Source organism: Thalassophryne amazonica, chromosome 8 (assembly GCF_902500255.1).
Source record: "Thalassophryne amazonica chromosome 8, fThaAma1.1, whole genome shotgun sequence".
NCBI lineage: Eukaryota > Metazoa > Chordata > Actinopteri > Batrachoidiformes > Batrachoididae > Thalassophryne > Thalassophryne amazonica.
In genome coordinates this window covers 19,803,169-19,818,623 of record NC_047110.1, presented here as the reverse complement: position 1 = coordinate 19,818,623, position 15,455 = coordinate 19,803,169, and the positions used below count along the sequence as shown (strand labels likewise).

General features: G+C 41.9%; 1 protein-coding gene across 1 annotated transcript in view; it reads right to left on the bottom strand.

The window, feature by feature from the left end:
• si:dkey-10o6.2 (uncharacterized protein LOC100124608 homolog) overlaps positions 1-15,455 on the bottom strand; it is an 84,100-nt gene that overhangs the window by 47,251 nt on the left and 21,394 nt on the right. Inside the window, exons 2-5 of the mRNA XM_034175825.1 lie at positions 15,043-15,209; positions 14,826-14,950; positions 14,678-14,744; positions 13,016-13,172 (exon numbers count right to left, since the gene is read on the bottom strand). Of these exons, the coding sequence (XP_034031716.1) occupies positions 13,016-13,172; positions 14,678-14,744; positions 14,826-14,950; positions 15,043-15,209 (516 nt within the window). The remainder of the gene's footprint in view (positions 1-13,015; positions 13,173-14,677; positions 14,745-14,825; positions 14,951-15,042; positions 15,210-15,455) is intronic.

Sequence of the window (15,455 nt, the reverse complement as noted above, 5' to 3'; positions counted from 1 at the left end):
CCTCTTCAATTGACCAGCCAGATAAGTGACGCTGTTAAAGGTTCCCGCAAGGGTTTTGTTTTCAATGATTGCAACGTGGCTTTAAACATATTCATTTAATAATATTATTAATAATAATTGGCTCCCAATTCAACACTAAGTTTAAATCAGATTTATTTACTTAATTCCTTAAGGCCTGGTCCCACCGAATAATGATGGTTGAATAATGAGCCACTTAGCATGTTTTTTTTGGTATGAGTCCAGTTAATCAACAGTCATGGGAGAATAGTGGCTCTGAGAGGCTCTTAGAGGCAGAATATTTGGCTAATGAGGCTCATCTCTGAGTGTGGCGCTCATTTCAAGAAGATAAAAATTAAAGCCCCTTTCACACCGGGGCTGCTCCCAGTTGCTTCCTGTTGTGTCATGACGGTGCAGGAATGTCTGCGTCAGGTGCACGCAGCAGGGGGCAGAGAGGAGGTGAGAACGCAGCCTGCAGGTTCTCTGCACAGAGAAATCAAAGTGCACAGTTTGGCTGCAGACAGACTTCGTACTCTGATTCCTCTTCTAGTTTATACAACCCCTGGCAAAAATTATGGAATCACCGGCCTCAGAGGATGTTCATTCAGTTGTTTAATTTTGTAGAAAAAAGCAGATCACAGACATGACAAAAAACTAAAGTCATTTCAAATGGCAACTTTCTGGCTTTAAGAAACACTATAAGAAATGAAGAAAAAAAAGATTGTGGCAGTCAGTAACGGTTACTTTTTTAGACCAAGCAGAGGAAAAAAATATGGAATCACTCAATTCTGAGGAAAAAATTATGGAATCACCCTGTAAATTTTCATCCCCCAAATTAACACCTGCATCAAATCAGATCTACTCATTGACACTGACCCTATGCCATGACATTGACCCTATGTGTCTTTTTGCAAGGAATGTTTTTGCAGTTTTTGCTCTATGGCAAGATGCATTATCATCTTGAAAAATGATTTTATCATCCCCAAACATCCTTTCAATTGTCCAAAATATCAACGTAAACTTGTGCATTTATTGGTGATGTAATGACAGCCATCTCCCTAGTGCCTTTACCTGACATGCAGCCCCATATCATCAATGACTGTGGAAATTTACATGTTCCCTTCAGGCAGTCATCTTTATAAATCTTATTGGAAAGGCACCAAACAAAAGTTCCAGCATCATCATCTTGCCCAATGCAGATTCGAGATTCATCACTGAATATGACTTTCATCCAGTCATCCACAGTCCACAATTGCTTTTCCTTAGCCCATTGTAACCTTGTTTTTTTCTGTTTAGGTGTTAATGATGCCTTTCGTTTAGCTTTTCTGTATGTAAATCCCATTTCCTTTAGGCGGTTTCTTACAGTTCGGTCACAGACGTTGACTCCAGTTTCCTCCCATTCGTTCCTCATTTGTTTTGTTGTACATTTTTCGATTTTTGAGACATATGATGATGTCTTCCTTGGTCTACCAGTATGTTTGCCTTTAACAACCTTCCCATGTTGTTTGTATTTGGTCCAGAGTTTAGACACAGCTGACTGTGAACAACCAACATCTTTTGCAACATTGCGTGATGATTTACTCTCTTTTAAGAGTTTGATAATCCTCTCCTTTGTTTCAATTGACATCTCTCGTGTTGGAGCCATGATTCATGTCAGTCCACTTGGTGCAACAGCTCTCCAAGGTGTGATCACTCCTTTTTAGATGCAGACTAACGAGCAGATCTGATATGATGCAGGTGTTAGTTTGGGAATGAAAATTTACAGGGTGATTTCATAATTTTTTCCTCAGAATTGAGTGATTCCATATTTTTTTCCTCTGCTTGGTCTATAAAAGTAACCGTTACTGACTGCCACAATCTTTTTTTCTTGATTTCTTATAGTGTTTCTTAAAGCCAGAAAGTTGCCATTTGAAATGACTTTAGTTTTGTGTCATGTCTGTGATCTGCTTTTTTTCTACAAAATTAAACAACTGAATGAACATCCTCCGAGGCCGGTGATTCCATAATTTTTGCCAGGGGTTGTATTTGTTCTTGTGCTGAGCTGCATGCCTGCGCTCTGAGTTCTGTTATAGTTTATCTTTCCTCCTTTGACCGCGAGATGTGCGCGTGCGTGAATGAACGAACCGTCCATGAGCAAATGTGGAGATGTCTGGAGTTATACTTGATGTGGACATGTCCTCTCTCTGGCAATCAGTCTGCGAGCAGGACTTATGTCCTTTTTGTCCTTTTTTTAACACAGTGATGACAGAGTTTGAGGGGAGAACAAGGAACTAACTGCCTGCAGCCAGACAGTTTTTTCTTTCTTTTAATTTTTCACATGTGCACCCGTGAACAAACCGTCCGTGAGTAAATGTGGAGCTGTCTGGAGTTATACTTGATGTGGAAATTTCCTGTCTCTGGCAATCAGTCTGTGAACAGGACTTTTATGGACTTTATACAAACATATTTGTGAGAGAAGATCAAGGAACTGCTGCAGCTGCAATCCGCATTTTTTTTTCCTGTTCTCTCTCTGAGCGTGTAGTTTTACTGCATTGTGTACACGGTATAAAAACAATTCTGCATGATTTATACTGCGGGAACAATGTAACACAGCAGGAATCATAAATTGGTGTTGGGTAACGTTGTCTTGTGAGTGTGTGGCTTCCAGTCACGCTGAGTACTGTCCTGTGCTCTGACTTGTGCTGAAACCACTTACATAATTCTGCGTCGAGCAGAGGATGCAAACAAAAATTAAACGTGTTTAATTTTCATATTTCAGACTGATTGGTGATTTGAGACTGATTAATTAATTAATGACTGTTTAAACAATTCTAATTAAATATTGCTTTGCTACTTTGGCGTAACTTATCTAAGTCCCTCCAAGGAGGACCTCTCAACATTAAAGATTAATAAATCTTAATATTTGAATTCCTTGCGTTTCTGGTCCTCCCACTTGATCCAAATAATTATTAAATCTTAAAATTGTTAATTATTTTGGTTGACCTGCAAGTGATGTCCAGTCCAATTTAATTCAATTTTGGATCTTAATAATTATACTCACTACACATATATTGGTGCCACTGTGTGTGGCCAAAGTTCAAAGTTAACACTGCAAATAATAATTTGACTATTTAATTTTGTTACACCTCTATGTGATGAAACATGAAATATTTTAATTAATAGGCCACGTCTATAGTTGAGGGAAATTTGACAGAACATTTAACATGGATATTACTTCTAATCTCACTTTCTTTCTGAGTCCAAAGTCTGTGAATCAGTAACTATTGGCAACTTGTTCTGAAATCAAACAGTTGGATGAAACAAGGTATTACTCAATTTTGTGTCATGTTATCGGAATGTTCTTGGAACGCTTGCATGAAAAACTGTGGGAAGCCTATTTGAAATTAAACATGGTCAAAAAAAAATATTTTCAAATGGGGTGAAGACTATGTGTGTTGGGGTTCAGGTCTGTTGAGGTGTTTGTGTTTCTTTATGTGTTTACTGTCACCTGTCATGTCTGAGCCCCTGTCACCTGTCTGTGTCCTCTGTTGTGGGTGTGTGTGTGAGAGTGGGAGTGAATATACGAATGTGCGGTTCCATTCTTTGTGCCCCAGTCCATGGGTGTGTGTGTGTGTGTTTGCGTGCATTGAGTGTGCACACATTGTGCAAGCGCATGTCTGCCCTCATGCTAACAATCCGTCGTGCCTGTGTTCATGTTGGTTGCCCCTGATGTGCATGTGCGGGGGTGTGGGTGCATGTGTGTTCTCCTTGTGGTCTCTCTGTTCTTCGGCTACGTCTAGCTGTGACGGTTATGTCTGGTTATTTTTGGATTGTGGTATGTTTTGGGTTTTTGATGTTTGGTTATGGATTTGGTTTTATTTCCATGTTTCTCTTGATGTCTGTTGTACACATTAGTTTCTGGTGTCTCTTTAAGACCTCTCTGGTTCCCCCTGCCCTGACTCACACTCTCTCCTGTGGTTAATCAGTTCTTGTGTATTTAAGCCACTCTGTCTTGTGTGTCACAGCCGGTTGTTTACCTTTCCTCAGTCCTTGATCTCTCAACCCACATGTCATCTGTCTGGACCTGTATTTGTTTTGTAAGTAAACTCATCGCTGTAGTTTCCGGACAGTCGTTTTTTGCTTTTGTATTTTTCAGTGTATTTATTGTATTTTTGGATTTTGCCACGGGGAGTGTTTTTGTCACTACTGTATTAACACCATCATGTGGGAAATTAAAGCACCTGTTTTTCTGCACTTAACCATTTGAGTCCTGCTGTCTGCATCCTGTGGTCCAATCTTGACTCTTTGTGACTCTAACCATAAAAAATGTGTATGTCAAAAATGCATTCTGCTGAAGTTCATTGTTCACTCTTTTTGTATCATGAATATAATTTTGGCATAACATTTCGGAAACATTCTCGGAACATTTCATGTATCTTTCTTTTGTTTCCCTCATAGAGGGTAATTAAAATTTGCAGCAGGATCAAGTTTGAATTAAAAAGGTCTATGTGGAGAAGCATTTGTGAGCAATTAATTTGCTGTATGAGAGTGTGTTATTTATCAAGCATCGATTCTGGTCCTTGAATTGTTGATAAATTGAACCAATGCAATATGCTCGTTTAAATGAAAAATATGAAAAGATAATTTTGGGTTCCAAGACTGTGCTAGGGACCTTATTTTTGTATAATTTTCTGGGGAAGTTTTTGAAACTCTGGCATAGTATGGACACTTAAAGTGTTATAATAATCACTGCTTTACAATTTTAAAGTTATAGCAAAAAGAAGATGTCACTGAACAATAAACTAATTTATTATTGATTATTTTAGATGGTAATATAATGAAGTGTGTTTGTGATAGAATTCAGAGAGAGCTACCTGTATATATATATTTGATTGGTGTTTTATATCTCACATGATATGGATCATTCATTCACAAAAAGTTGATTGATTGATTGATTCATTCCATTTGCCATTGTGTTCCATTTACTGTGCAATTTGAGTTCTATTTAACATGCAGTTTTGGTTCTATACATTTTGTGCTATTGCACGTCGTGACCACCACATGCTCAGATTCACGGCAACGGCACTTATCTTAAAAACAAACATGGTGTTGTGACAAAGATTTGAACGAGCTTAATGAAGGTGTTCATTCTTCTACCACAAGAAAAAAAAAAAACATTCGCTACACCATGAGCAGTCTGGATGCATTTACAGTATTCGTCTGTAGCTGATCTACAAGTGCTGATGGATGAAGAGGTCGACAACTTTCTGTCGCAATTTTTCACTGGACTAAGGAAAGCAGATGGCACAAAGAAGTCAGTGCAGGGTATCAGCTATGGACTACGTCGTCAGGATTGTTTTTGAACCCTCTGACTGTTTTTTTTCAAGTTGACTGAGTGTTAAAGATTTTGTATATATGTTTATCACTGTTAAACATTTGTACCTTTGTCTTTGTTCTGATAAAAACGTTATTGTGCTGTTTTGCACCTGTCTTAAAGTAACCCTGAGAATGTACTTGTTATTCAACTTTGTTTTAGCATGCTGGGGTCAGTCTGAACTGGGAGTGAAGAGCTGGAGGTTATTTTGACTGTTGTGAATTTATGACCTTGTGCTGTGCGAGTGCTCCAAGCAGATGCAGAACAGATGATAAGTGCAAACCACAAGCACAGAATGTGCAGCCGGTGACAACTTCAACAAACGGCTGGGTCAACAGCAGGGAACAGGACATGCTGACCGCCAACGGTAGACAAAACAAAAGGAAAGAAACTGTTTTTCCACGCAGCTGCACTTATTGACATATGTGTTTGTTTTACGGGAAGAAACTTGTCATGCGCTGTTTTCCCCCCACCCTTAGGACAAGTTTCTCAATGTGGGTAGGGCCTCTCCTAATAAAAAGAGTGGGCGTACATCCTTGACACGGACACAGGATGATCAACAGGGATCATGGTATAGTGGCTATGATTGGTATATGACAAATGATCAACAGGATAAGAGATGGGAGACCGATAGATAGCAGATAGGTATGACAGATGGACGCCTAGTTGGGCACAAACCGGGTGGGCTAAGTACCAAAGCCAATTTCTTAAAATGTATCAAACAGAGGACAAGTAAGACTTTGGGTAGCTTAAACCACACTGCCTGGTGTAAGGATGTGGTCCATAGTAATTCCACATTCAAACCTGTCAGTAGGAGTGATGTATGGTGGTGGTGTGGTGATAACAGAATCTTTGACAGACTGCCAAGAAATGTGTCAGGTTATTGTGCATTTATATCATTATTGTTACCAGTTAAAGCCATACCCATGACACCTGAAGAAGTCATGACATATACAGCCTCTCTCATTCCTGAAGACTGGCAGAAAGGCATAACCAGACATAGAGTAAAAAGAGATTGGAAAGGAGTGGGAGATCCAACATATATTGATGCGATAGGAGTCCCCAGAGGAGTGCCTGACGAGTATAAACTGGCTGATCAGATAGCAGCTGGATTCGAATCCTCCATCTGTTGGTGGTGTTCAATTAATAAGAACGTGGACAGGATAAACTACATCCACTACAATGTACAGAAATTAGGAAATTGGACTGAGGAAGGATTTAAGGCTGTCCATTCACAGTTAGAAGCCACGTCCCTTCCAGAACCGTATTGCTCTGGATATGTTGTTGGCAGAGAAAGGAATTTATGACCTTGTGCTGTGCGAGTGCTCCAAGCAGATGCAGAACAGATGATAAGTGCAAACCACAAGCACAGAATGTGCAGCCGGTGACAACTTCAACAAACGGCTGGGTCAACAGCAGGGAACAGGACATGCTGACCGCCAACGGTAGACGAAACAAAAGGAAAGAAACTGTTTTTCCACGCAGCTGCACTTATTGACATATGTGTTTGTTTTACGGGAAGAAACTTGTCATGCGCTGTTTTCCCCCCACCCTTAGGACAAGTTTCTCAATGTGGGTAGGGCCTCTCCTAATAAAAAGAGTGGGCGTGCAGCAGTCCACAGTGCTCTCAGTGGTACTACATGTACGGACTGTCTGCACTCCTCGTGAGCTAAAATTGACATTCTGTCTCACTGGTGTTTCTTGACTCTGTTTGTCTTATCAAGGTTTTAAGAATGTTTGGAGGCGAAAATACCCAACACTGAGAACAATTTTAGATTGGCTTGGACTCCTATTTAAAGTTTATGTTGAACTGTTTGGAACCTCTTGACATCAAAGGACCAGTGACTCACACCATGTTTGTGCATTTTCTCTTGTTTCTAAATTAATAAAATATCAAATGATAAGGATCTATTTTAGCCATCATATAAAATAGTGAATATTTTGTCATTTGTGCAATGGAATGATTTCATTTGATGAAAGATGAAATGTTCCATCTTTCACATCATGAAATATTCTTACCATTGCACTCATATATTTTCATTATTTGTATCATATATATGGTTCACGGTGGAGCTGTTGTTTGTGGCTTCTTGTCTGCACTCGGTTGTTTTTTTTGAGATTTTGCTACTTGTTCGACAAAATGCGTCACTGCTCCTGGTGTATGATCGCCAGACTCTCACCAGAGTTTGTTCTTCTGTAAGGCGCTCATCAACACCAGATCACTCACAAGTAAGACTTTCATCCTGAATGACTTTTTCTCCACTCGTGCTCTGGACTTTCTCCTGTTAACAGAGACCTGGCTGAAACCAGTTGAAAATAGTGCCTTTTCTGAGCCCCCCCGGCTCTTCATTCTTCAGCTTCCCGCGAGCATCAGGACGAGGAGGTGGTTTGCCCACTGTCTTCAAAGAGAAATTTAAATGCTGATTACTCTCTCCAAATGATTCCTCCACTTTTGAACTCCAGTTATTTGTGGTGAAGTTTGCCTGTCTTGTACTCTGTGTTGTTGTTTATCATCCACCAAAATTTAATAAAAATTTTATTCAGGAGTTCTCTGTGTCTTTGGCAGATTTTATCCCAAAATATGACAAACTCTTGGTCTGCGGCAGGGCTTGATTATCCCCCAAGGTATGCCAGCACCGTTTAACGGCTGGGGAGTGTCTGTACTGTAGCGCTCATGGACACATCATCCGAGAATGCCCAGTTCAGCCAAAAGACAGCACTCACCAATAGACTCTGGGCTATTGGTGAGCCAGACACATGTCATGGGTGATCGCGCCGTGCACACTCAAATCCCGGCCATGAACTTTTGTAAGGAATATTCCATCCAGTCTCCCGCACTTAGTGACTCCAATGCAGACTTCATGGATCGTAGTTTAGTCACTAAAATTCACATCCTGGTGGAGGAACTTGACACTCCCACTTCGGTGAACACTTTAGACGGGTCTGCATTCCCCAGAATCACTCATCAAACCGTGCCAGTCACCTTAATTGTGTCTGGCAATCACTGTGAGTCCATTTGGTTTTTTGTGTATTCCTTCTCTTCTGCACTGGTGTTGGGACATCCCTGGTTGTTTTTGCACAATCCTGATGTCGATTGGTTGACCGGTGCCTTCACTCGGTGGAGCAAAGCCTGCTACCTCAGTGAGGTCACCTGCAGTGTTGCCCAAGTAACTTTGGAAAGTTACTTCATTAGTTACTTTACTTTATACAGTTACTTCAGTAGCAGCTGCGGACAACTTGTCGGCAGCTCCTGAATGCAATTATTAAAGTAACTCATTCTAACTTGGTTATTTTTAAGATTTAGTACTCAGAAAAGTAACTATTAATTACTTTGCTGATTAGTTACTTTGCTGATTGCACAGTCTTATCTGCAACCAAGTTAGATTACTCGTTACCTTATTAGTTACATTACTTATGAATTGCAAGTTTTTGGCAGATTCTAATAAAGTAATTGCATAAAGCTGCTAATGAAGTAATTGTATAAAACAGCTAAAAAAAAGTAAGTTTTCAAAGTTACTTTGACAACACTGGTCATCTGTGCCTTCTTGTTCCAATACCAGGGAGTCTGAGGTTGCCATTCCAAATTTGTCTACCGTCCCCTTTCAGTATCATGATCTTTGGGATGTTTTCAGTAAGGCCAGGTTCACACGGCAGGATAATTAGGTCGATATCATACCCGATCTTCCTCTTCTGACAATCTTAAGGACGCCCCGACAATCGTGATGACGCTAAAGATAATCTTATCAGATATTCCTGCCGTGTGTGGTGTGTTAAGAGCGCTGCTCTGAAGGACGTCAGGAGCGCTCTGATCGTAAATCGGGGATATTCAACATGTTGGATTTTTTTGGCCCAATATCGCAGCGTGTTGTGTCCTCCGACCAAAACGAGCACGCAGCCTGCTGAATGTGATGTGAAGCCAATCAGAAAGCAAGGTGACGGACGTGTGGAGCGGAAAATAAAAACAGCTGTTCTGACTTACGAGAAACTCCGGTGGTCGCGCTGTCTCCACTCCTTTAAAGAACGCCTTTTCTTTTTGTATTGTTTTTCCCTCTGTTTTAAATAGTCCACAAAGTACCTCCGTTTGTTTACTCTGAAGTCATGTTTAATCTCTAGAGATTTTGTGAGATTTCCTGTCTGAGCTATGAATGTTCTTGTGTGAAATCTGTTCGTGTGTGGTGTTGTTGTCCTTACCGTGTGGCTGAACACCACACACTGTATGACCAAACCTGTCAGATCCATGAATTTTTATCTTCATGTGTGTGGTCTCTCATGTTTTGGAAACCTAAAGATAATTTTAAAATCCTGTTGCGTGAACCGGGCTTTAGTGTCATGCGCTCTTGCTCCCCCCTCCATCACTCTTAGGATTGCTCCATCGATTTGGTGCAGGCTTGCCCCTGCCATCCAGTTGGCTGTACAATCTGTCGCACCCAGAGAGGGAATCGATGGAGGTTTACATCCAAGACTCCCTGGCCGCAGGACTTATTCAGTCCTCGTCCTCTCCCTTAAGGGCAGGCTTCTTTTTTGTCCCGAAGGAGGACGGAATGTTACAACCATGTATTGATTTTTGGGGGTTAAATACTATTACTATTCGTTACAAATATCCTTTTCCACTCCTTGATGAATCATTTAGCTCCTTACATTGAGCATCCATATTTACCAAGCGGGATTTGTGCAACGCTTTTCTCGTCAGGATTAAGGAGGGGGATGACTGGAAGATGACGTTTAACACCCCTTTGGGGGCATTTTGATTATTTTGTCATGCCTTTCGGCCTCACTAATGCTCTCGCCATGTTCCAAGCCCTTGTCAATGATGTCCTCCGTGATTTTCTTAACCACTTGGTGTTTGTGTATCTGGGTGATATTTAGATTTTTTTTTCTTGTAATCTCACTGAACATATCCACCATGTTTGCTTAGATCCACAAAGATGATTCAAAAACCAGTTGTTTAAGGCAGAGAAATGCACTTTCCACCAGACCATCATTTCATTCCTAGGGTATGTATTCCAACAGAGCCAGATTAAGCCTGATCCCTCCAAAATTCACACCGTTGCCGAATGGCCTGTATTGCCCACTGTAAAACAACTATAGCAGTTTCTAGGGTTTGTCAACTTTTATCACCGGTTCATTAGAAATTTCAGCCAGGTCACAGCTCCTCTGCATAAGCTTACCTCCGCTAAGTCTGCCTTCGTATGGTTCCCTGAGGCCGATCGTGCCTTTCAGACACTTAAATACCAGTTCCCCCATTCACATTCAACCCAATCCGGATTGCCAGTCATCATGGCGATCGATGCTTCCAACATTGGGGTCTGAGTCATCCTTTCCCAGCGGGCTGGGGGTTCTCGCCATCTGCACCCCTGTGAATTTTTCTCCCGTTGTTTGACTCCTGCTGAGCGGAATTAAGGTATGGGGAACTGGGAGCTCTTGGCTGTGAAGGAGGTGAAGATAGAATGGAGACACTGGCTGGAAGGTTCTGTTCCATTCTTCCAGCTGTCTGTTCCATTTATTGTTTGGACTGAAGAACTTAGAATATATACAAACTTCTAAACAACTCAGTTCTCACCAGGTCAGGTGGTCGCTATGTTTTGGATGTTTAATTTTGTTATCACCTACAGACCAGGCAGAAAAAATGCCAAACCTGATGTCCTCTCTCATCAGTTCCTTCTTCTGGACCATTCCCCCACACCTGACACCATAATTCCCAGCCTGGTGGTGGTTGGAGCCCTCACGTGGGATGTGGAAAGAGTCATCTGGGAGGCACAGAAGACCTGTCCGGACCCTGAAGGGGAACCCCTTGGCCAGCTCTTTGTTCCCGCGATGCTTGCTCAACTGTGCTTCAATTCATCCACAACTCCAAGTTTGCCTGCCACCCTGGAATTCATCGCACCCTCAGTCTCCTCTGTGAATACCTTTTGTGGCCGTCAGTCCAGGCAGATGTGCGTGAATACGTCAATTCCTGTGCAAGGAGTAAGTCTTCTCATCACGCGCCCTCTGGACTCCTCCATTCTCTTCCCACTCCTGGTCACACATCTACCTGAACTTTGTCACAGGACTGCCACCTTCCAAAGGCAACACCACCATCCTCACAATCGTGAACAGGTTTTCCAAGGCAGTGCATTTTGTGGCCCTGCCAAAGATACCATTAGCCCAGGAGACTGCTGACCTCCTGTTCCACCATGTGTTCTGGCTGCATGGCATTCCTGCTGACATCATGTCAGACCAAGGATCCCAATTCACCTCCCAGGTATTGTTCAGTACTTCATCTGGTTGCCACCCACAATCCAATGGACAAGTGCAATGGGCCAACCAGGACCTAGGTTCAACCCTTCAATGCATCATGTCCTCCCACCTGGCCACCTGGAGTATTCATTTGCCATTCGTGGAATATGCCCACAAGTCACAGGTTTGCTCAGTGACAGGTATGACTCCATTTATGTGTTCTCTGTGGTATCAGCTGCCTCTATTTCCCTCTCAAGAGGAGAATTGTCTGTTCCCTCTAATCAAGCATACGGCTTTGTAAGCGGGTGTGGAAGTCTGCTTGTTCCGCCCTACTCTGAACGAGGGATCATACAACCTGCATGCAGACTGGCACCGAACTGTGCCACCACAGGACCTGCCGGGGCAGGAAGTATGGCTCTCGGCAATGTATGTGCCTCTCCAGGTGGACTCATGTAAGCTGGCACCTAAGTTTTTGGGACATTTTCAGGTGGACAAGATCATCAACCCTGCCTCTGTGCGGCTCAAGCTTTCACGTTTCTTTCCGATACATCCAATGTACTATGTGTCTTGTCTTAAGCCCATCTGCACCAGCCATCTGTGCCCTCCATCCAATCCCCTTCCTTCTGTCCAGGTTGTAGATGGCCCTCCTGAGTGGACCGTGCACTGCATCCTGGATGTAAGACATTGGGTTTTCCAGTATTTGGTGGATTGGGATGGCTGTGGGCCAGAGGAACGCTCCTGGGTCCACCCAGGCCGGCCTGATAGGTTGCCAGGGAGTTCCCATGGGGGTGGTACTGTTGTGCTGCCTTGGATCTGCTGTCTGCTCTGCTCCCCCTCTCTTCCTATTTCTCCAGGCATTGCATCGCAGAGCTGATTTGACACACCTGTCACTAATAATCTCTCAGCTCTATTTAAACCCTCATTCTTCCACTCCACTGAGGTTGGAATTCCAGCAGCGCACTGTGCTGGACAGTGACCGGACTCTGGGACCCTCAGCCAAAGCTGACAATGTTGTATTGATGGTGTGTGTGTGTGTGGGGGGGGGGGGGGGGGGGGGGGCACAATCCATAAGCCATTTGTGTGTCTTTGGGGGGAGTATTGGTGGTGGGGGGTTCGGCACAGTCACACCCATGTGTTGCTTGGTTATGATGAAGGGATGAAGGGTAGATTTTTGTGGCGTTAGTCCGTTATGTATTATTTATGCTGTATCGTATGTTTTACTGTGGAGATTGTTTGCTTGTATTCATTTATTTATTTAATTTTAATGGAGATTGTTTTTACTTTTATGCAGATCTTTACTTTTATTATTGTGTTGTGAAGGCATATGTATGCAGCATGAGTCCAAGACAAATTTCCCTATGGGATAATAGAGCATATATCTGTCATATTCAATAGATTGTGTGCATGTCTGTCAGGTAAATGCAGCGTGAACCAATAAGATGTACGTACTTCCTATTAACCGGTGTGCACCAAGGAACACCTCTGGGTCTATTCCCAGACTGAGGGCCATTAACCTCAGCACTCGAAGACTCAGGTCTTTACAGCGATTGAAGTAAGACGTCTGAATCTCCTGGAACCCTGCAAGAGCACCAGCTGATGGCCATTTCTAGAGAAAAAGGAGAAGAGAAAAACTAAGAGATGACGATGTACTTTGCACCAAAAAGTCATACCACCCTGAATTATTTTGATTGGCACTGGTCATTCATTCTTGTTACTATAGTTACTATAAGGGTGTTAGTTTTGATTTTTAAAAGGTGAATTCATGCCTCTGTGTTTTAGATTTACATATGCTTGCAAAATGCTCCATACAAGGTAACATACTGATGTAACTGCACATGTTTGGTTCACTGGAATTCAGAAGATCCTGATAAAAGGGCAAAATCATTTGATTGATATTTCTGTTCTGCATTCGACTTTCACTGTTTTTCAGTCTCATTATCAGATGATAAGGGTTACTTAATGATACTCAGCATTGCCTTCTGGGTCAGATCCTGCAAATTTAATATGATTGACATACAGATCCTGCAGGGACTGTAGAAAGCCTTGATTGGTGCAGATCTATGGACTTCTGGTGATTCAGTTGCTAAGAAATAATCAGCATTTATTTATTTGTCTGTCTGTCTGTTAGCAAGATTATGTCAACAGATAGATATTAGGGGATGGAAGACTCCATTACATTTTGGAGGTGATCCAGATCCAGATCTGGATTCTGGATCAAGTTTCACTTTATATAGGGTTTGAAGGATTACGTCAAAGTTACTTCACGGATTCTCACCAAATTTTCACTATGGACGCATATTAGGCCATGGAAGACTCTACTGAATTTTGGAGGTGATCTGGATCTGGATTCTGGATCAAGATTTCCTTTATAAGGGCTTTGAAGTGTTACTTCAAAACTGCTTCACGGATTCTCATAAAATTTGCACCGCAGATAGATATTAGGGCAAGGAAGCCTCCACTGAATTTTGGAGGTGATCTGGATTCGGATCCGGATTCTGGATCAAGATTTCACTTTATATAGGCTTTGAAGGATTATATCAAAACTACTTCACAGATTCTCACCAAATTTGCACCACAGATAGATATTAGGGCATGGAAGACTCCACTGAATTTTGGAGGCGATCCGGATCCAGATTGGCAGATGTCAGAAATCTCTGTTTGCTCTTTAGTCTTAAATTGGATTTGATCTCATTTCGTTTTCCATTTTGATCTTGTGAAAAAATAGAAAGAAAAAGCTGAATAACTCATGTTTACCTTCTCAATTTAGAACCATGATAGTTCAGACTATTATGTGAACAAAAAATTTGTAAACAAGCAGTGCTGACCTATAATGGCCACCACATATGATTTGCAACAAGGCTTCTCAAGCAAATTAATAGGCCTGTCTTTTATTTTGCATGTTCAAACATGTCACCATGTTCCAAAAGTGGAGGTTCACTGGTTGTCACCTGTATCCATCAGAAGTCAAACTTTCTGACCTGAATATACAGCAGTTTTTAACAAAGTAAAATTATAGAAATTTTGCAAATCCACTGACTCCATTAATCCCGTGTATGTGCTCTGCTAATCACAGGGAAAAAGAATACAGTCAAAGAGAATTACGGTACTTACAACATCAGGGTGAAGTGATGAAACATTGAACAACTCCTTGAAGTCTTCAGGTCGCTGTGGATTCAACCTGCAAGTAGATCTTAAAACTTAAAACCACAGTTGTGTTCCATAAACTGTGCTGTTAAGGAATTAATCATCTGATTCATACCGTTCTGCCTCTATGGGCACCCAGCCGTGGTTTGGCTGTTTGTCAAAATATGTCCTCCTGAAGGGTTTTTTCAGCTCATCTGGCTGCAGAAAGAATTCCATGGATATCTTCATCACGTTATCCACCTGTTCAAGCACACAGTGGAGGAAAAGGATTATGCTATTTTAGGTGGCCTGAGCACACCGAGTGTTATTTTACCTTCAGTTGATCTGCTCACCTCCTCCTGAGTGATCCCAGTGTTCTTCAGATAAACAAAACCAACTTCCATAAAAGCAGTTTTCAGCTCTTTGATCAAAACCTGCAGCTCCTCATCAGGAACATCCTTCTTGCTCAGACTGTAGGCACTAAAATCCACGAGTGGGATGCCCATTTTACAAAGGATAAAGTATGTGCTTCACACTCAGTAAATTCAGAAAGAAAGAGGTGTCCACCCTGCAGCTTCTTTCAGCTGAGATCTGATAATGCTGTGTCAGTCACATGACCTCATGTAGCCAAAGGGTGAAAAACAGCATATCAACCCTCAGTTTAATTCTCTGTATGCTGCCAGAGATTCATGCTCTGCAAAAAAGGGGGGTCTAAAACAAGATTAAAAACACTAAATCTGAGGGAAATAATCTTGCTGCAGACGAT